The 23,031-nt window shown below is 41.9% G+C and overlaps 1 protein-coding gene across 2 annotated transcripts in view; it reads left to right on the top strand.

Moving 5' to 3' along the window:
* Window positions 1–17,220, top strand: part of ggcx (gamma-glutamyl carboxylase) — a 43,704-nt gene extending 26,484 nt beyond the window's left edge. For both annotated transcript variants that reach the window (XM_084324006.1, XM_084324005.1), the window contains exons 9-15: window positions 140–271; window positions 2,089–2,240; window positions 7,589–7,758; window positions 11,040–11,170; window positions 12,971–13,118; window positions 13,646–13,844; window positions 15,978–17,220. In XM_084324006.1, coding sequence (XP_084180132.1) covers window positions 140–271; window positions 2,089–2,240; window positions 7,589–7,758; window positions 11,040–11,170; window positions 12,971–13,118; window positions 13,646–13,844; window positions 15,978–16,176 — 1,131 coding nt within the window. In that variant the 3' untranslated portion in view covers window positions 16,177–17,220. The remainder of the gene's footprint in view (window positions 1–139; window positions 272–2,088; window positions 2,241–7,588; window positions 7,759–11,039; window positions 11,171–12,970; window positions 13,119–13,645; window positions 13,845–15,977) is intronic.
* The last annotated feature ends 5,811 nt before the right edge of the window (window positions 17,221–23,031 follow it).

Here is a 23,031-nt window from a genome sequence, read left to right as displayed (position 1 = left end):
CTCCTCCTCAGGTTTACCTTGGAATCTACCCACTTCCACCGCCAATGGCAGGGTGCCAGACCTCAACTGGGCACACAGAGACCTCCGTCTTCTCTTTAAGTTTAATCATATTATTATTATCATCATCATCATCATCAAGGGCTACAACAACTGGACCAACGGCCTGTACGGTTACTCCTGGGACATGATGGTCCACTCCCGCAGCCACCAGCATGTTAAAGTCACCTACCGAGATGGACAGACAGGAGAGGTTGGCTACTTGAACCCTGGGGTGAGTCACTGGCCTAACCCCTAAATACTAACCCCTCACCATCAGCAAACCCATAGTCATCTCACTCCATGAAACGTGAAAGTTGTTAGTCATGTGTAACTCACCCTTCATTCTTTCCCACCGCTACACTCTACTAGAAGCACCGCACGGCAAACTAACACATTCAGTCGGGTGCTGCTTGTTATTAACTCCTGCTTGTTATTAACTCCTGGGTGCTGCTTGTTATTAACTCCTGGTCCTGCTTGTTATTAACTCCTGCTTGTTATTAACTCCTGGGTGCTGCTTGTTATTAACTCCTGCTTGTTATTAACTCCTGCTTGTTATTAACTCCTGGGTGCTGCTTGTTATTAACTCCTGGGTGCTGCTTGTTATTAACTCCTGGGTGCTGCTTGTTATTAACTCCTGCTTGTTATTAACTCCTGGGTGCTGCTTGTTATTAACTCCTGCTTGTTATTAACTCATGCTTGTTATTAACTCCTGGGTGCTGCTTGTTATTAACTCCTGCTTGTTATTAACTCCTGCTTGTTATTAACTCCTGGGTGCTGCTTGTTATTAACTCCTGCTTGTTATTAACTCCTGGGTGCTGCTTGTTATTAACTCCTGCTTGTTATTAACTCCTGCTTTAACTCCTGGGTGCTGCTTGTTATTAACTCCTGCTTGTTATTAACTCCTGGGTGCTGCTTGTTATTAACTCCTGCTTGTTATTAACTCCTGCTTGTTATTAACTCCTGCTTGTTATTAACTCCTGGGTGCTGTTTGTTATTAACTCCTGCTTGTTATTAACTCCTGCTTGTTATTAACTCCTGGGTGCTGCTTGTTATTAACTCCTGCTTGTTATTAACTCCTGCTTGTTATTAACTCCTGGTGCTGCTTGTTATTAACTCCTGCTTGTTATTAACTCCTGGGTGCTGCTTGTTATTAACTCCTGCTTGTTATTAACTCCTGCTTGTTATTAACTCCTGCTTGTTATTAACTCCTGGGTGCTGCTTGTTATTAACTCCTGCTTGTTATTAACTCCTGCTTGTTATTAACTCCTGGGTGCTGCTTGTTATTAACTCCTGCTTGTTATTAACTCCTGCTTGTTATTAACTCCTGGGTGCTGCTTGTTATTAACTCCTGCTTGTTATTAACTCCTGCTTGTTATTAACTCCTGCTTGTTATTAACTCCTGGGTGCTGCTTGTTATTAACTCCTGCTTGTTATTAACTCCTGCTTGTTATTAACTCCTGGGTGCTGCTTGTTATTAACTCCTGCTTGTTATTAACTCCTGCTTGTTATTAACTCCTGGGTGCTGCTTGTTATTAACTCCTGCTTGTTATTAACTCCTGGGTGCTGCTTGTTATTAACTCCTGCTTGTTATTAACTCCTGCTTGTTATTAACTCCTGCTTGTTATTAACTCCTGGGTGCTGCTTGTTATTAACTCCTGCTTGTTATTAACTCCTGGGTGCTGCTTGTTATTAACTCCTGCTTGTTATTAACTCCTGCTTGTTATTAACTCCTGGTGCTGCTTGTTATTAACTCCTGCTTGTTATTAACTCCTGGGTGCTGCTTGTTATTAACTCCTGCTTGTTATTAACTCCTGCTTGTTATTAACTCCTGGGTGCTGCTTGTTATTAACTCCTGCTTGTTATTAACTCCTGGGTGCTGTGTGAATTTGAATAGTTTGTAGTGGAGTAATACAGTAACATTAGTGAAAATAAACAATACAGTGGTTTCCACAAGGGTAAATTACCTATGCCTAGCGACTTTCAAGTTTCATGGAGCATATTTTCAACAATTTTGAACATCAGGGTGTGTGTGTGTGTGTGTGTGTGTAGGTGTTCACTCACACTCGTCGTTGGAAGGACCATGGGGACATGTTGAAGCAGTATGCCGTCTGTCTCAGCCACCTGCTGCCTCGCTACAACATCTCCCACCCAGAAATCTACTTCGACATCTGGGTCTCCATCAACGAGCGCTTCCAGCAGAGGTCTGACTATAATTAAATTAGATTAAAGTCATGTCCACACGAATCCGGATATTTTGCCAAACGCACATTTTCGCACACGTAAGCGGCATTTTCATGAAAGTAAACAGAGGCTCTTCAGCCACTCTGCAGTGGCTCTGTAAGTTTGAAAAATAATAATAATATGGAAATAAGTAATGGCAATTTTTTATTTAATTTCATAAATTAAAGAGTAAAGAGTGTTTCATAAATAAATAAACTAAAATATACGTCACACCCCACGCCTCTCCCTGCCATCTGCAAGTGGCTAATCTTGAGTTTTGGACCCCCCACTAAGTTAACCATGGATAAATAAATAAAAATTAAAAGTAGACAGCGTGGACAGATTAATTTGCTTCCACTACTAATGATGCAGGCTTGATATGTGGCGAGAAATAAGCGGACAACGAAAAAACTTCACTTGCCACTTAAAAAAATCAAAAGCGTGTATTTTAACAAACTCAAAAACGTTATAAACACTGTTTTATATTAACTTAATAAATAAGCAAAAACGAAAAATCTTCTTGTTATTGAAAATGTCCAGTAGGCCTAACTAAATAACAGATAAATCTCCGTTACACGCAAGCAGTGTCTGATGGCCGAATCTGTCGGACGGCGCACTGGAGTAGATAGAGAAACGATATGAAATATAGAAATACTGTTCATTAGACAACATTTATTTCAATAACATATGCCCTATTCTATGTGCACTGCCAGCCAGCCTTAACACTTTGAATGCCAGCCACGACATAACACGTGTTAGCAGCCCGCCCCCTGAATGCCCAGCACGATAATTAGCGTGAATTTATTTTTATTAGCGATCTGAATTCATATTTCATCAACCGAGTCTACCGTTGGGAAACAAGCCCCACCAGGCGCTCGGATGTGAAAAAAGCGCCCCCTATCGTTTCCCTTTTGGAATGGACTCAATGAAAATGGATGAGAAAAAAAAACTCCGGAATCCACATTTTACTTCTCACGCATGTACCCCGAGCCACTCTGAGTCATTGTGGACCATCAGAACAGCGTGTAATATGTCTTTACAGTACGTAGCATTGGATCAATAAAAGGATCGATTTTTGGAATGGTGATCAGGAATTGGAATAATCTTTTTGGATACCATCTGATCTCAGGTAAGGAATCTATTTTACCAGTCTTAGGATAATCAGACCTGTTTTCACGGAGATATAAGCTTTTCCCCTATGTGTGATATGGCTGTTTGGCTGTGCGAGCGATCAGGAACTAAGATAATCGATTTTCAGCTCGCGGCACCAGCGTGCATACGTACACATATACTATCGATAATCTAGCGTTTATTTGAAAACTATTCATAAATAGGCCGAAAAATGACAACGTTCTAGAATATTCCAGTACAGGGCGTTTATCACGGAATCTTTTAATTTCCGTGAAAACGAGGGCTTTTCAAAATGCTATAAAACGGAAATGAACCGATAAAAAAACAATCCGCTTCGACAATGTTGACTGTAAAATGAGTCATTGATAAGCGACGGGCAGATTAGACACATAGCCATAATTTTAAACATAGATTAGGCGATATTAACGCTAACATTGAAGTGGTTGATGGGCATTCAAGGGGGTAAAAAGGAAAACACGGCCGGCTCTGAAAGTGTTAATGCAAAGGAGATATACACTTTCAATTTTGACAGAGAGAAGATAATCTCCCGATTCAGATACAATTTAACACAAACGGTTCCAAAGATATTTAATGTTTGTCAGCATATTTTCACACCGCCAACACGTTCTCTTATTCAGATTTTTTGTCACTACATTATTTTACTTTTCAGTTTTTTCCGCCAATGAAAATCAGCTCACGAGTCACTATGCATGCTCAGACTATTGTTCTATGGTATTTGAGATATCGCTTATCGCCACCTACTGGCCCGGCATGCTTGTTGGAGCAATTTATGTATTATGCGTTTCTGCGTTTGCGTCTGGACAGAGTTTTTTTGGAAAACCCTGCCGTGTGGACGAGGATATTTTTTTAAACGGAGCCTGAAAATATCCGTTTTGCTAAATATCCAGATACATGTGGACACACAACCTAAGTCTAGTTTCTTTAATAAATAATTAAATTTGATTTAGACTTGTTTGTACAAAAAGAGGCAACTTAACAAACATTTTCCACAGATTCAAGGAAGTCATATAAAATATGAAACGTTAATTGTCCTTTTAACAAAGGTATTCTAGATATATAGCTGATAGAACACACACTGGTTGAATGTATTAAATGATATTCTAGATATATAGCTGATAGAACACACACTGGTTGAATGTATTAACTCATTCAGAGCCATGCCCATATGACCAAATTAGGGCTTGTATGCCAGCGCTTTAGTCAATGGAAGGACGGGGATATTTGCGAACGCTTAAACTAGATCTTAAATTATGGCTATGGGTCTAATACACCCGTCGCTTATCAATGACTTGCTTGCAGTCAACATGTACGAAACGGATTGTTTTTTTCATCGGTACATTTCCGTTTTATACCGTTTTGAATAAGAGTATAGTTTTGGAGATTTCTAGTAATTCCAGAGAAAGACACGATAATAGTCCTTTAGTGGAATACACAAAACACGTTGTCATTTTTCGGCTCAAATAAACGCTAGATTATCGATAGTATATGTGTCCTCATGTACGAAGAGAAGAGGGGTCTGAAAAATCGCTTCTCCGTACTTTGGTCGGCGCGAACCTCACACACACACACGCTCGCGCGCACGCTCCAATGGCGGAGAAAGGAACATCTGATTACCCCAAGATAATGCAATGCAATAGTATCCAGCTGCATGCCCGAGAAGTAAAACCTGGACCGGACTTATTTTTTTGATGCACAGTCCCAGCCAATCCAATCCAATGATGTGCAATACCATCCGGGAGACGATAGGTGGCGGTATTTGCCCTTTGCAAGCTCAGACCCATTCCCAATGATAACGTCAGGCTGGATGGATGAAAAATGTATGGATATCGCTAATAAAAGAAACAACGATTAAAACCTGACTATACTCGTGATTGGCACTCAAGCGATGGCGAGTTAACCCGACTATACTCGTGGTTGGCACTGAATGGGTTAAATGATATTCTAGCTATATAGCTGATAGAACACACACTGGTTGAATGTATTAAATCAGTGTTTCTCAACTGGTGGGTCGCGGGGCCATTTTGAGTGGGTCGCGGATGTGTGTAAAAAAGATTTTTTTTCTTTTTTTTTTTACTACCTATCTTTGTGAAAGTGGCTTCTCAGCTCTGGTCCAGCTGAAGACAAAGCAGAGGAACAGATTGGACATTGAGCATGACCTCAGAGTTGCTTTGTCTACCATCACCCCAGACTTTGAGACTTTGAGACTTTGAAACAACATCCCCAGTTATCCCATTAGTTCCCTGGGATGTTACGCTAAGAAGTCTGCTAAGAAGGATATATTATTTATTATTATTATTATTATTTTATTTCATTGTGTTTTTAGCCCTTAGTTGCACTTTTGTTGCAACCCCAGTTATCCCATTAGTTCCCCCAAACTTAGGTCTGTTATGTTAAGCTAAGAAATCTGCTAAGAAGCATATATTATTTATTATTATTGTATTTCATTGGGTTTTTAGCAATAGTTGCACTTTTGTTGCACTTTTTTGTGTTTATTTCATGTTTTGAAAGATTGTGTATTACTGCAATTTCTTTTTACATAAATCATAGTGGTTACAGATTTTGGGTCGCGACTTAACACGCCGGGTTTTCCTTTTTACCGGCTGAATGCCACCATCGGCGCCAATGTTAACGTTAATATCGCCTAATCTATGTTTTAAATTATGGCTATGTGTCTAATCTGCCCATCGCATTATCAAAGACTATTTTCCAGTCAGTGCTGTCAAGGCAGATTGTTTTTTTATCGCGGCATTTGCGTTTCAGAGCATTTAGAAAAGCACCCGTTTTCAGATAAAAAACAGCCCATTCTGGAGCATTCTATGAAAATCGCCTTTTACTGGAATATTCCACAACGTTGATATTCGTCTGCCTTTTTATGAATAGTTTTCAAATAAACGCTAGATGATCAATATTATACGTGCACGCAAGCACATTCGAGCCGCGCATGGATAATCGCCCCGTTGATTTCCTCTCTGACTTTTACAGTGAAACCGAAAGAAGACATTTCACAAAACAGCTTATAACTTCAAACTTACTCTGATTATCCTAACACTGATAACATAGAGTCCTTACCTGACATCAGATGGTATCCAACTGGTATATTCCAATTCCTGATCACCATTCGAAAAAATCGATAAGTGTAGGGATCCAACACGATACAGTAGAACTCCATGATCAGCGGGGATCTGAGGTTCCAGAATGAACTGTGGTAACCCCGGCTGGATCAGTGGACTGGAAAATGTGGAGTACCGGATTTTTTTCCCCATTCATTTTCATTGAGTCCATTCCAAAATCACTTATGTCATCTGGGAGACGACAGGGGGCGCTTTTTTCCACAATGATCGCCGGCGCCGCTCGGCTATACTCGGGTAGGCTCGGGTGATGCAATATGATTTCAGATCGCAAAAAAAAAAATGAGTGAGTGGCTTTCAACCACCTATAAAAAAACACGAGATATCTCGTGAGTGGCACGGAAAGTGTTAATGACTAAGGAAAATGTTGGGTCCCGAGGCTAGACCAGTTGAGAACCACTGTATTAAATGATATTCTAGATATATAGCTGATAGGGCTGAGCCCAAACGTTCCAACGTTCGAACCTTCGTTCGTTACGTTGGCATTCGAATTCTAAATCAACATTCGAATTTTTTATAAAAAAAATATATATATTAATATTTTTTTCTATTAATTCTGTTTAAACCAATGGGGTTTTTCTTCACAGTTGCAGATAAAGATTAGGCTACACTAATATTATAGTATTAAAAGAAACTGATGAGTTATATTCATTAAAGAAAGTTGATTTAATTGATTTAGTTGGGCTGGGGCTTCTCCCTGGGCTGGGTCTGGGGCTGGAAAGTTGATTTAATAAAAAAGAAATACTCATTTAATCAGATTAATTACTTTATTCAAATTGAGGATTTAGTTTGAGGATAGTAAAAAAAAAAGTATATATATATTGTATTAATTTTTTTTATAACTTTTATTTATTTACCGGTATTTATTTTTTTATTAAAAACGAAGGTTCGAACGTTCGTTCGAAAAACCCTGACGAAGTTCGAATCCCAAAAACAGGGTTCGGGGACAGCCTTAATAGCTGATAGAACACACACTGGTTTAATGTATTAAATTATATTCTAGATATATAGCTGATGGAACAAACACACTGTGGTTCTCATGTCTCCAGAATCTTTGACCCCCGCGAGGACATAGTGAAAGCTGATTGGTCCCCGTTCCGTCCCAACCCCTGGCTGATGCCACTGTTGGTGGATCTGTCTCCCTGGAGGACCAAGTTCCAGGAGATCGAGGGGAGTTTGGACAATCAGACAGAGATCGTCTTCATCGCAGACTTCCCAGGTATCTCCTCTTTCAGAACTGCCACTGAGAATTGAGGAATCGTGAGGCCATAGATTTAGAATAGATAGAAAGGGCACATTGTGTTGTATCATAATTAATTTGTTGAATACAATAGGATTTTTATAACGTTGACACAAATTAAAGAATATTTACACTAAGTTCTCTTTTACCTCTTATTTAATTCATTCATTAATTTAATTGTAGGCACTGTTTATATTGTACATAGTCCTGTGTGTTGTATATTGTGTCCTATGTTACTTTTGTGTTTATTGTCTCTTTATATACACCGTGGGAAGGGGGGCACGTAATTTAATTTTTCTGTATGTCTTGCACAAATTGGAAAATGACAAAGTTGACTTTGACTTTTAACATGTGTCTATAGTGTCAGACACTAATTGTAATGTTAAAAACGGATACTGCTGTAATATAAAGTGAAATTCTACCATGCCTCAAACATACACTAAATGTTAATGTTAGAAATGTTCATTTCCATTATTTCCACCATGCAAAATGTCCTAAGAACAGCAATGTCCATTCTATCAACTCCAAATCTGTGCTATGAGCTCAATTCTCCCGGTGCATGCAGAAGTAAAATTGCTGTCTTGTTTTGGATGAATGAGTAGAAATGAAAAACGGAAATCTTCTTTTATTAAAGTAGTTTTGACATGTGATATAGATAAAGATATTGTTTCATTGTGTATTGATTAATTTTACATTTGCTCTTCATTCATATTACAAAAGTTATACTGGCACGGCTAATACAGCAATGGATTATGGGTAAATGCAACGTTAAAGCAGTGCCAATGTAAGACTGACTTTACATTAAACGAATGACAATAATATAGTATAAAGTAGGGTATTATTTGGACTAAAGAATGGTGTTGTCTCACCCTACTCGCATGTTGTTGAGGGCGAGCACCATACATTATACACTGAGAAACCACGGCCGAGAGTGAGCTCTCCGGGAACAACCCCACTTTGTCGGTATCGCTTCTCTGCCATTTGTAGGTAGGTGTAGAATTTAATACATTTCACGCTAAACCCCGCCTTTATCCGGTCGCTCTTCTTCTTCTTCGGGTCGCAACCGTCTTCCGGTCTGCTTCCTGTGCTAACGTTCTAATCTACACTGCTGCCACCTGTCGTCACGGAGGGGAATTGCAGCCATTTTGTAAACATTTATAAAAATTAAAAAAAAACAGGAAAAATACGGGAACCGGGATGACGGCGGGAAGGAAGGTTGAAATACGTGACAATCCCGGGAAAAACGGGATGGTTGACAGCTATGCTCTGAGCTGCAGTGTGAACTCTGACCCCGTCTGTCCCGTGGAGGGACTTTGTTTACTGACTGGGCCAATGGTTAACATGTTGGTAGTTTGAAACAATATCATCATTCAACCAAGTGCTTTGAGTTCATTTAATCATTCAAATTAAGGATAACATAAAATTCATGATAAAATATCAAATGCATGATCAAATATATACAACACTACAAGTATGGATGGTGTTTTACTTCTAGATGTCCAGAAAGGTAACATTGAGGAAATGTGTGAATGTGACTAAAAGCAGATATTTTAGACTAAATATGTGAATGTGTGGAACTGTGTGATTGTAAAGCCTGGTGTTTATTTACCCTGGGTAAATAAAGGTAAACGAAATGGAAAAATAATTTATATATATATATATAATAATAATGAATTACATTTATATAGCGTTTTTCTAGACACTCAAAGCGCTCCCCACAATGTAGGGTGGAAATGTCCTCCTTCACCACCACTGGTAGCACCCAACCTTGGGCTACGCAGGCTCAATACACTGGCACCAGGCACACATCACACTACACAGTGGCTGAGCGGCTCAGGAGACAGGGATTGATATCGGCCAATTAAGGGGAAGGGATGATGGCCTTGATGTCAAAGACCTGATTGGGAATTTGACCAGGAACGTCGGGGAACCCCCGACTCTTTACGATAGACGTCCTGGGTTCCTTAACACATTGACGACCAGCGTCCCGCGCCGATTTATAGGCCAGAGGACTGAGCGTTGTCAACAAACCGATGTACTTTCTAACAGCTATATATATACTTTATAGTATTGCTATCTGTCCATTCTCATTGTCACTTGAGTGCATAAACCGTGCCTTCATAATGGCTTAAAGAAAATAAAAATCCATCGGTTGGTTGTCATTTTATAGAGCCGTGAATATAAGGTCTTTTTTTTCTGGGGAGCTAGATAATAGGCTAAAGGCTAGTCACGTTATATCAAACGCCATTTCTGCTGTATATATACGAATGAAATAAAACAAACTGCGTAGCATCCGGACTATTACAGAGCATCTGATGAAATGGGGGCGACGGGCGACGCCGATTACTATTATTGATTAGCAATACAGTGTGCGTTCAAGTAGCCATTTTCACTGATCGATCACGTTGCGTTTTAAAACAATGTCCAATCCAGCTGTAATTTGAGGGAATAGTATCCTACCGTCAGCCCATGTGATCGCCGGCAGCATTTCGTCATTAGTCATCGGAATCTGGTAGATCGATATGTCCATTGGTTGATCATAAATCCCATTATTCCAGGCTGAAATCTGCGTTCGGTAACTGGATCAAAGATGGAGGGTGTTCGTTTGGGATCGAGGCTCATATGAAACGCCCACAGACAGTAAAAATAATTTTTTCAATCTCCCTCAATGATACTGCAGTGGAGCGATGGCGCCCCTAAGCGGATCTGGCCGGTATTGCATGTTTCGAAAATCAAATATGCGGGTAGGTCCTGCAAGTCGATCGGGGACGTTAATAGCGTTATTAATATGGAATAAAACAATAACAACTTGCCACGAGTTAACTCGTGGCTCTGGTCCACAACGCATGGCACCGAAACACGAGTTAACTCGTGGCTGGTCCCTATAGTGTTAACGACCGAGATTCAGTCAGGACCTCGGTTTAGCGTCTCATCCGAAGGACGGCACTCGCAGCTATACGGTGTCCCTATCACCGTAACAGGGGGCATTGTTACTGACTAGTCCAGAGGACAGAGTGGACAACAACACCACTTTCCGACAACGGCCTTGACCGGGGCTCGAACCGGTGATCTTCCGATCATGAGTCCGGAGCTCTACTCATGTAGCCACGCTGCCGGACATACACATATATATATATATATATATATATATATATATATATATAATTTATATATATATATGTGTTTGTGTAAATATTGTCAGATATTTTTGTCATAGAAAAATAAGAAAATAAATACAATATATAATAAATGTGTTCCAGGACTCCATCTGGAGAACTTTGTGAGCCCTGACCTGGGGAACACCAGCGTGCACGTTCTCCAGGGGGAGGTGATGGTGGAGATAGTAGAGGACCAGAAGAACATCTCTCTGTCGCCTGGACAACAGCTGAAGGTACAACATCACTGTTTAACATACATAATGCTGTTATATAGTGTAAATTATCTAGTTACCTTTATTACTGAGCAAGAAGAAAAAGTGATGAAGGTTAGGCGTAGATAAGGAAGGATCGGGGTAGATAATGAAGGTTAGAGGAGGTTAGTGGTAGATAAGGAGGATTGGAGTAGATAATGAAGGTTAGGGGTATATAAAGGAGGTTAGGGGTATAAAGGAGGATTGGGGTAGATAATGAAGGTTAGGGGTAGATAATGAAGGTTAGGGGTAGATAAAGGAGGATTGGAGTAGATAATGAAGGTTAGGGGTAGATAATGAAGGTTATCTATCTCTGTGTCTAGCTGCCAGAAGGTGTTTACCATAAGGTCTCTGTGCGTCTAGCTGCCAGCCGGTGTTTACCATAAGGTCCAGGGGCGGAGCTTCAGGGGGGGCTGTAGGGGCGGGGCTCCCCGGGCCCGCGGCGGTCGGGACCCAATGGGGGGCTCGTCGCGAGGCAGCAGGCTCCGCCCCCGAGATATCCCGGCGGGCCCCACCACTGAATGCACTGACGTTTGTGGTCATATTAGGTGTATAATAAACCATTGTAGCCTATAATATAACATTAAAACTATAAAAAAAAAAAAGTGAATTCAAATGTATTTTGGGTAAAATCGTCAACGTCAATCATCATCAATCACTCGTCATTCAACAGAGCGTCTGACGGTATGCCACTGCCTAAGCATGAGTACTTATAAACACGAGTGGAGTGACAAAACGCAAAGAAAAGGAGAAAAAGGACCAGGGAAAAGCTAAATTGTCTAAGTTAGATGGATATTTTTTTCGGCCTGAGCCAGATGTACAGGTAGGCTACAATCACGGACACACACTGTCAACAAGAAAACGTGAGTTTGTGGTAAATGTTGATATGGTTGTTGTTACTTCGTGTAGTATCACATTAAAACGCGTATGTCCCACTCGCTGGTCATCTCGCCATGATGCGCTTGTTGCAAAACACGTGGATATTCTCAAAGCATCTACTCTACTGCAAAATGCCATCAGTGTTTTGGTGGAGTAGCCTATATAGGGGACAATTTGATGAGGCGAAGTCCGCCACTCTTGCCCTGGCTACTAAATGGGGAAGTCAAACACAGTTTGAAACAACGCAGGGCCAGGAAGCGTCACTTTGATGAACTTTCTGAAGACAGCCGCCTCACTGACGCAGAGAGAAACTTTCTGGTGAACGTTTCAATGCATGTCTCGATATAATCATCCAGCAACTGTCCCAAAGATTCACCAGCTTAAATGCAACTGTGAACATGTTTGAGGCAATTCACCCCAACACACTACTACTGCAAGCAAAGGATGAGGAGTTTACACCAAGCTGCCCAGGAGAGCACATAGTCGGGACATCGCCGCCAGCTGCTCTCGTGGTCCGTGGTGAATGGTGTGTCAGAAATTTAGTCATTTTATTAGGCTATGTTTTCGTTGTTCTTGTAGTTTGTTGGCTTTATGTCATGTTATATCATTATCTGTATATATTTAGTTTCTATAGCCTTTGTAGAAACGAAATCTTAAATATTACACCTTTTCTTTGGTTAGTTTTCTTTCAAACATTGTTTTAAATTGTAATCTTAGACTGTTTGCGACTTTTGTCAGATTACCACCCCGGACTCCCGATATAATGTCAAGCTTTATTGGCTAGGGCCCGGTCATGTAGCCCCGCCCCCCGGCCCGTGTCTGATAGGCTCCGCTACTGATAAGGTCTCTCTGTGCGTCTAGCTGCCAGAAGGTATTTACCATAGGGTCTCTCTGTGCGTCTAGCTGCCAGCCGGTGCTTACCATAAGGTCTACACGGTGTCGTCGGGTCCGTCCTGCTACATGTACATCTACGTCAACACCACGGAGGCGGCGCTGCAGCAGAACTTCACCAAGCTGCTGGAGATCCAGGAGAGGATCCTCAACGGAACAGGTTTGTGGAGCCGATAATGTCAATCATGCATCACATGTTCCGATCTCCATGGTGGTTGATGCAAATCTATTGCTAACGGGGTTCGCACCAGGTCCTCGAAGTGCTTAAAGTGCTTGATTTAAAAAATATATATAAAAGAAAAGTGGAATTCCTTGACAACGCAATTTTTTAACAAGGTGCTTAAAAAGCATTGAAAGTTGTGTTCATCCATGATAAAAAAAAATCTGAATCAAGAAATAATTTTTTTAACTAACTAATTGTTGGAAATTGGTAAATAAATATTGGATAATTTTTTTTCTATAAAAACAGCATTTAAAAGTGAATTGTATCCTTTTAAATGCCCTTTTAAAATGAAAAATAGTGCTTAGGAAAGTACTTGAAAGTCCTTGAATTTCATTTAGCAATGTCTGCGGGAACCCTGTGGAAGCTCAGGAGCTGAGAGGAGGGGCCTCTCTCCACAGTGGCCCCCGAGAAGAGGGTGTCTTCCTGGTCTCTGTGACATACTGAACACGTGTCTCCCTCCACAGAGACGGAACTGCCCCCAGAGCTGCAGCCCCTCATGGCAGACATCCAGGAGGGGTCGGAGGGCAACGCCAGCGACCCGGTGGTGCGGCTGTTCCTGAGACGACAGCAGAGGATGAAGGACGTGAAGAAGAGGAGAGAAGCTGGCCTGTTGGAGCGACTGGAGCGCTTCTCTGTCAAGAAGTACTACTTGATACGCAGAGGGTAACTATCTGCCTGTCTGTCGGTCTGTCTGCCTGTCTTTGTCTGTCTGTCTGTCTGCCTGTCTCTCTGTCTGCCCGTCTGTCTGTCTATGTCTGTCTGTGTCTGTCTGCCTGCATGACTACAGGCTAAAATATAGATTCCTCTTAACACTATATAACGCCAAAAACGCCTTATCACGTCATTCCCACCATGCTCATTCTGCCAATGACGCCGTAACGTCATTGATATCAATATTTCAAAAATCTGTGATCGCAATCATATTTCTCCCCCGGAGACTTGAGATCTACTGTTGATCCCCTCTCAACTCTCCAACGGTTCAAGAGCGCCATCTGGTGGCCGATCGGCGGATTGCCCAAACCGGAAACGGGAAACGGAAGCTGGTGCTCATTCCAATTCGGTCCGATCACTCGCTAATAGTCCCAGGACTCGAGCTAGACGCAATGGATAGCAATCCGTTACCAATAACTCGATAAACAACATGATTTGGACGTATATACTATTATACAACCTGGAGATGGATCGCATATTTCTACATCCCATAATAGGAATATTTCTGCTCCACGCTCATCGCCCAACGCTACGAGGAAGCTACGGTGAGATTCAGCGTTTTTTTTTAACGTGTTCGATATAAACTGCTCTGATGATCATATCACCCACACTAGATGAATCATCTAACGTTGGCCACGGAATTATAAACGACCCCCCCCCCCCATCCGGTCATCATCAGATCATACTTAGTAACTTCTAGAAGCATGTCCATTTGAAATGTTTTCTCGCGCAGATTGCTATCAAACTGTATTTGATCATCAATATAATGCATTTAGGGCTATAAATCACGTTCTGGAGAATGCTGCAGAAAACGATAAAAACATACTTATACTTTAGACCGTATTTTAGTATGAATATGTGAATGAAAAAGTATAACGTTGCTACACCCTGAACAATAGATACTTGACGTTGAATGGGCCATAGTAATGTCAATTTAGCAATACAATTTAAAAAGTTATAGCCCTGCAAAGAAGGGGAACTTCTCCATAGACAAATAGAGCTGGCGTGGGATGGTTTATTGTGAATATAAGCCTGGCGACTAAAGTGTTAAAGGCAACCGCTAGCTGATGTTGACTTCAACACATCATTGTAAATTCAATGTTCATACCATGGCACGATTACTGTAGAAACAACGCACTTAACCCCTAATTGCTCCCGATGAGCAGGTTGGCACCTTGCATGGTCGCCTCCGACGTCGGTGTGTGAATGTGTGAGTGAATGGGTCAAATGTGAGGAATGAGTTTTAAAGCGCTTTGGATAAAAGCTGCTATATAAATGCAGCCATTTATAATCCTACAGGTAATTTCTACCCATAATCCTACAGGTAATTTCTACCCATAATCCTACAGGTAATTTCTACCCATAATCCTATACACCATTCCTACCCATAATCCGACAGATCATTTCTACCCAGAACCCCTACAGGTCATTAAAAAGTATAGCAAGAAAATGTATTAGGAATGTATTTTTCCATGATTATCAGTCTCATGATAAACAGGTTCAACTCTGGCAACAACTGCTGCCAGTATGATGTCTGTTCACACAAGGTCCTTGAAGTGCTTGATTTTTTACCAAAAAAAGTCAAGTCCTGGAATTCCTTGAAAACAGCAAAGAAAATTAACAATGTGCTTAAAAAGTCCCTGAAATTCATGATAAAAAAAATTCTGAATCAAGAATTTTTTTTAATTTTTATTTAAAGTGTAACTAATGGTCGGAAATTGATTTTAAGCCATACATATTGGATCAGATTTTTTTCTTCTATTAAAAAAAAACAGCATTTAAAAGTGAATTGTATCCTTTTAAATGCCCTTTTAACCCTTTCACTGCCACACTACAGAAGGTTAACCCTTTACTATCACACTACCGACCGTCTGTAGTGTGATAGTAAAGGGTTAACCTTCTGTAGTGTGGCAGTGAAAGGGTTAACCCGCTGTTGTGTGGCAGTGAAAGGGTTAACCGTTAGGTAGTGCGGCAGTGAAAAAAATGTTAAAATGAAAAATAGTGCTTGGAAAAGTACTTGAAAGTCCTTAAATGTCCGTGGGAACCCTTGGAAAACGTGTCTGACGTGGTTTGTGTGTCCGGCAGCTTCCTGATGACGGCCATCGCGATGAGGAACCTGGCGCTGGGTCTGCCCCCCATGGAGCAGCTCAGCAGAGAGGTGGCCTTCGCCAACATGAAGGAGCTCCAGGAGGAAGCGTCCGCAGAGCCGGGTCAGAAGAAGCCAGCGGACGCCGGCCTCATGGAGCAGCAGCTCAGAGAGGAAGGTGGCCACGGAGAACTGTAGGGTTCTGACTGAGTCCAGGAACCTTGTTGTGTGTGGAAGTAGCTGAGCCTCAGGAGAACATCATTCTGTGAACATCCAACACTGGAATTATCCTGTTCTGTTGGGACATTTTGTCAAAAACCAAGGATTCATATAATGTTACATAAACATACGGTACAGAGATCTCTGAAAAGGTTTAAAACAAGCTCATTAAAAAGGTGTTTTGGTTTTATGGGAAAGGGAGAGAGAGAATGAATGTGAGTGTGCATGTGTATTATGTGTGTGTGTGAGAGAGAGAGCGAGTGTGTGTGTGTATGTGTGGCCAGACTGTTTCAGAACCGTCCAGAGATTAATGTTTTTAATTTCAGGTGCTTTTTAATTGCAGAATTCCTCTTGATCCGTTTTCAAATTCTGCAGAGCTCTTGTTTGTTTATGCTCCAGTAGCCAAACCAAATAATTATTATTAGGGCTGTCAAACAATTCACGATACCTTTTTGTATGCGTTAATCGCATAATGGGTTGTTCAATACATGTTAATATTGACAGCCCTAAGTATTACTGTTGTCATTGAAAAATGTTTTAAAAGGACATTCCTGAATTGTCGTTTACATTTCTTACAAGGCGAACACAGCGAGCAGATTGAGGCGTTGCTCTATTGTGATGTAGTGGAAGGTGTGGGAGGCTGTCATCATGGTCTCATCTCATGGAACTATTTGTCATGGCAGGTGAGAATGATGAGACCTATTCTAGATATTTAAAACTGTAGGTAAGAACATTTATTTACAGTCAACTTATCATGTCGTAACGTTTCCCAGGTCACTGACTAGTCTTCTGGTTGGTCGCTAGAGTTGCTCACTGTGTTACTGGTTGCTTATTGGCTCCTCTGTGCTGCGTATACACATCATTGCTGTTTTTTGATTGGCTCCTCTGCTGTGTCTATGCAGCATTACTGATTGCTGATTGGCTTGTCTGTTGGCATTTATGGAAGGGAACAGTTTTTTCAAAATGTTTTACTGTTTTTTTTACTTTTCTAATAATATAATAAAGCTTGAATATGAAAAAGGCTGTTATTTCTATGAAAGATCCTCATCTGTTCCAGATCAATTAATCTCATTCACTTCAACTCATTCAGGGCCATACCCGACATTTCTCGGGTTATCTCACCAGCGGTTGAGTGCCTTTTGATCTTTTTCCTCTGATCCCCGTTCTAAACCATCATCTGGATCATTCTATGTGTTTCTGGCTTGTTTGCCTACGTTGGAATGGCAATGTCGATCGAATCTCACCAGGTGGCAGTTTTGAACTCTGAAATGGGTCAGGAGAGGCAATGAATGAACCGGACTATCGAGACTGAGTGGGAGGAGCTCTTCCAAAGCAATTGCTAGCAGATCTGCTCACCTCAAAACCTAGTGTCCCGTAAACACGTGTAATTACATATAAACGAGTAATCGCGATCGCCGATGGGATCATTGGAATTATTCTTTTTGGATTACCTTCTGGCTAAAGTAAGGACCCCCTATGTATTTTACCCATCAGTTTTGTGTTTTACCGGACGTAAAACATGCTCTACAAACATGATCAGTTTTGAGTTAAAACGACCCCCCCCCCCTTGATGATTTTGTGGATGCACATATGTACATGGTATATACCTTTATTTGGGGTTTCAGGCGATCAACCAGAACGGTTTGGGCTTATTGCATATAACGCGTTTCATCTCACGATCTATGGAAAAGGACTGGATTATCTTGGAAATGGACGATGTTTAGCGTGTAATAAACTACAAACTACAGTGTGTAGAAACAAAATATTTTTTACATGTTGGACTAGAAATAGTGTGTCAAATGAGCCATACTATTGTCTTCATAGCTATAATATAGAATATACAATAGTTTCCGCAAAGATCGTGGAACATCGCGAAAATGGTCATGAAAAGCTGGCGCTAGACAGTGAAGGATGGGGGAAGCTTATAATGTGTTAACCCCCCAGTCCTTTCTCTGGAATAATGCCTAATTTACTTAAAGGAACACGGACATTTTTTTTTTATCCTCTTAATACGATTTTTTTCTCTGTTTTCTCCTCGTCCCAATTTTAGTCGTTGTGCCAATTCCCCCCCTCCCCTACCTGGTTGTTGAGCGCATGTTCTCCTACTGGTCGGTACAAGGGAACCCTGAAGTCATCCGCACGCTTCCTCCGACACGCACGGCGACAGCCAGTGACTCTTTTTTCACCTGGCAGCGAGGACTCTCATTGGTGAAGTGTAACGCGTGGGAGGTCACGCTGCCTTCATCAAGTCCTGCCTCCGCTGAGCAAGCGCCCAGACCTGACCTGTAGGCGTCGCTGTCCACAACGCCAGATTCCCACCCATGACTTGCCCTCCCCCTAACTCAGCCAAACGAGTTAGTATAGCGATCAGCCCAAGGCTCAAGCAATGCTGACTCCAGGAGTCGAGACCACAGCCTCTTGCATTGGTGACGAGCGCAATCTCCGCTACGCCACCTGACCACCCCTAGAACACGGCAACTTTTTGGGAAATTAGCTTATTTGCCATCTACCCTGGAGTTAGACAAGCAGATACATACCCTTTTCTTCTCTGTGCATGCATTAAGCTTAGGGAACAGCCGCAGTTAGCCTAGCTTAGTGTCATTCACTGCAAGTAGGTGTGCCAGTGTAGCTTAGTTCCCAACAGTCACAAAATACACTCCAAATACAACTCCAAAACATTCCTGTAAACATGTTGTGACCTGTGTATTTACCACGTGGAGAATAATTTTTTTCTTTTCATTTAAGCAGATATATACTCTGAATTTTTTTTGCCAAACCACTGCTGCCTGGGCGCAGTGATTTCATCACCTCAAAAGCCCTAAAATGTCGTAATCTTTATTTATTTTTCCTCGTGGTAAATACACAGGTCACAACATGTTTACAGGAAAGTGTATTCCCTAAGCCAAATGCATGCACAGAGAAGAAAAGGGTATGTATCTGCTTGTCTAACTCCAGGGTAGATGGCAAATAAGCTAATTTCCCAAAAAGTTGGCGTGTTCCTTTAATCTCCAAGTAAGTGGGATAAAATCTCCGCCTGCTGTGTCTCTGATTCAGGAATCAGTAACCACTGCCCTATGGCATCAGGAAGACTCCTCTAAAGAAATCACAATCTCACTTTTATCATCAAAATTGAAAAAAAGTCAATGACTAAGCTTTTTTTATTATCTCCCCCCCCCCCCCCCTTTTCCGATTTTTCTCCCATCCCACTGTTAGTCGTTATGCCAATTCCCAACCCCCTTCCTGGTTGTTGCGCACTTTCCCCTACTGTTGGTTCGAAAGGCCGGAGACTGTCACATGCTTTCCTCCGACACATGTGCAGCCAGCCGGCAGCCAGCCTGGCCGCGCAGATTCTCACTGGGAGAGTAACGTGTGGGAGGCCGCACTACCTCCCTCCAGATCCTACCTTCGCTGAGCAGGCGCCCCGACCGAACTGTAGGGGTCGCTGTCCACAACGCCCAGGACCCACCCGCCAGCTTTCCCCACCCCCAAATACTGCCAATTGTATTAGTGTGAACGGCCAGCCAAGCTGGTGACAACGCCGGGAGCTGGATTTGAACACGCGAACCCAGCGTTGGTGACGAACGCAATCTCTGCTACGCCACCTGACTGCCCCGACCAAGCTTTTCTAACTGACCTTTATCAGTGACATCCCACATCAGAAATTCCTGATGTTGATAATCATTTTATTAAAACCTTTATTTTCATTATTGACAAACATGCACCATGGAAGCATTTTAGAGTAAAAGATAAATTATCACCTTGGTTTACACAAGAACTATCAGTCCTGTTTAAAGAAAGGAACAGAGCCTTCCCTCTGGGCTTTATTTAGACACATCCACAGTGAGGAAGCCAAAACACTCTTATTTAGACCCGGTCACCAGCTCAGATCCTTCAAGGTTTTGTTAACCCTTTCACTGCCACACAACAGAAGGTTAACCCTTAGGCGGCTAGGTGGTGTAGTGGGCAAGGCAATCGCCACCAACGCAGGAGATTGGCATTGCTACCAGCTTGGCTGGTCGTTCATACTAACACAATTGGCAGTGTTAGGGGTGGGAAAGCTGGTGGTTGGGTCCTGGTCGTTGTAAACAGCGACTCCTACAGTTCGGTCGGGGCGCCTGCTCAGCGGGGAAAGGATCTAAGTGGGATAGTGTGATCCTTCCACACGTTACACCCGCTCAGTGAGAGTCCGCGCTGCCAGGTGAAAAGAAGCGGTTGATTGGCTACACATGTGTCGGAGGAAGCATGTGATAGCCTCCACTCTCCCAGACCGACCGTAGGGGGTAGGTGCGCAGCGACCAGGAAGGGGATTGGGAATTGGCATAACGACTAACATTGGGATGGGAGAAAAACGGAGGAAAAAGGAGGGAGGAAAATATTTAAAAAAAATAAAAAGCAGGTTAACCCTTTACTATCACACAACCGACGGCGACGTCGGTTGTGTGATAGTAAAGGGCTAACCTTCTGTATCGTCAGTGAAAGGGTTACCCGGCTGTCGTGTGGCAGTGAAAGGGTTAAGAGGTAACCCCTTCTACACCCTCACCCACATTACATGTAGACTCCAATGTGTAGAGTTTCTATCCATTACAAAAGGTGTCCCATGTGGATTAAGGCTGTCTTATTTACCATTTATATTAATAATATTGTCTCATCTCTGAAAGGCTGTCAAGTTCATCTTCATGCGGATGACACTTGTACAATTTTGTACAACTAGCCACTGAGAATCTGCAATTCTCTTAATGCTTTACATGTTTATTATTCTCTTATAAGTTGATGTTGTTCATAGAGCCAGATATACAGTGCATCCGGAAAGTATTCATACCTTCACTTTTTCCACATTTTGTTATGTTACAGCCTTATTCCAAAATGGATAAAATATTTTTTTCCCTAAAAATTCTACACACAATGCCCAATAATGACGAAGTGAAAACGTTTTTTTCTTATTTTTTTGCAAATTTATTAGAAATGTAACAGAATAAACACATACACGTACATAAGTATTCACACCCTTTACTCAATACTTTGTTGAAGAACCTTTGGAAGCAATTACAGCCTCAAGTCTTCTTGAGTATGATGCTACAAGCTTGGCACACCTATTTTTGGGCAGTTTCTCCCATTCTTCTTTGCAGATTGTCTCAAGCTCCATCAGGTTGGATGGGGAGCGTCGGTGCACAGCCATTTTCAGATCTTTCCAGAGATGTTCAATCGGGTTCAAGTCTGGGCTCTGGCTGGGCCACTCAAGGACATTCACAGACTTGTCCTGAAGCCACTCCTTTCTTATCTTGGCTGTGTGCTTAGGGTCGTTGTCCTGTTGGAAGGTGAACCTTCGCCCCAGTCTGAGGTTCAGAGCACTCTGGAGCAGGTTTTCATCCAGGATCTCTCTGTACATTGCTGCATTCATCTTTCCCTTGATCCTGACTAGTCTCCCAGTTCCTGCCGCTGAAAAACATCCCCACAGCATGATGCTGCCACCACCATTCTTCACTGTAGGGATGGTATTGACCAGGTGATAAGCGGTGCCTGATTTCCTCCAAACATGACGCTTGGCATTCAGGCCAAAAAGTTCAATTTTGGTTTCATCAGACCAGACAATTTAGTTTCTCATGGTCAGAGTCCTTTAGGTGCCTTTTGGCAAACTCCATGCGGGTTGTCATGTGCCTTTTACTGAGTGGTTTCCTCTGGCCACTCTACCATAAAGGCCTGATTGGTGGAGTGCTGCAGAGATGGTTGTCCTTCTGGAAGGTTCTCCCATCTCCACAGAGGAACACTGGAGCTCTGTCAGAGTGACCATCGGGTTCTTGGCCCTTCTCCCCCGATGGCTCAGTTTGGCCGAGCGGCCAGCTCTAGGAAGAGTCCTGGTGGTTCCAAACTTCTTCCATTTGCGAATAATGGAGACGACCGTGCTCGTTGGCACCTTCAAAGCTGCAGAATAATTTTTTTACCCTTACCCAGATATGTGCCTCGATACAATCCTGTCTCGGAGGTCTACAGACAATTCCTTGGACTTCATGGCTTGGTTTGTGCTCTGACATGCACCGTCAACTGTGGGACCTTATGTAGACAGGTGTGCCATTAAAAAAATGTCCAATCAATTTAATTGACCACAGGTGGACTCCAATCATGTTGTAGAAACATATCAAGGATGATCAGAGGAAACAGGATGCAGCTGAGCAAAATTGAGTGTCATAGCAAAGGGTGTGAATACTTATGCACATGTGATATTAAATCTTTTTATTTTTAATACATTTGCAAAAACTTTTTAAATTGTCATTATGGGGTATTGTGTGTAGAAGTTTGAGGGAAAAAAATGAATTTAATACATAACAAAATGTGAAAAAAGTGAAGCGGTGTGAATACTTTCCGGATAAACTGTATAGTTTACAATGACTATCTACTGTGAATGGGTCTGAAATTGAAAGTCACAAAATACAAATACCTTGGTATCTGGCTTGATGAGATTTACATTTAAATACCATGTGAGTGTTCTTGCCAGTAAATTGCAGCAAAAGATTGGATTTCTGTACAGAAATAGCCAGCTTCCCAATGATTAGCAATAAAATAGTTACACAGACAAATGATTGACTTACACCTAAAGTGTCTAGATTCTAGAGTTTATACTGAACTTCGCTTCTGTGCTCCCGAATCGTGGAACGCCCTGCGTCCATGGGTCGAGTTACAACACTGGTGACCAAGCAGGTCACCACAATCTGTAACGGCTTTTAAATTGCGTTCGTTTTAAAGGATTCAATTTTTCCATTTCATTTGTAGTTTTTTTCTTCTCTTCTTTGTACAGGGTTCCCATAGACATTGCAAAATGAAATTCAAGCACTATTCTTC

Source organism: Notolepis coatsorum (assembly GCF_963971535.1).
Source record: "Notolepis coatsorum genome assembly, chromosome: 11".
Lineage (NCBI taxonomy): Eukaryota > Metazoa > Chordata > Actinopteri > Aulopiformes > Paralepididae > Notolepis > Notolepis coatsorum.
Note: the sequence above shows the minus strand (reverse complement) of the source record. Positions and strands in the feature narration are given on the sequence as shown.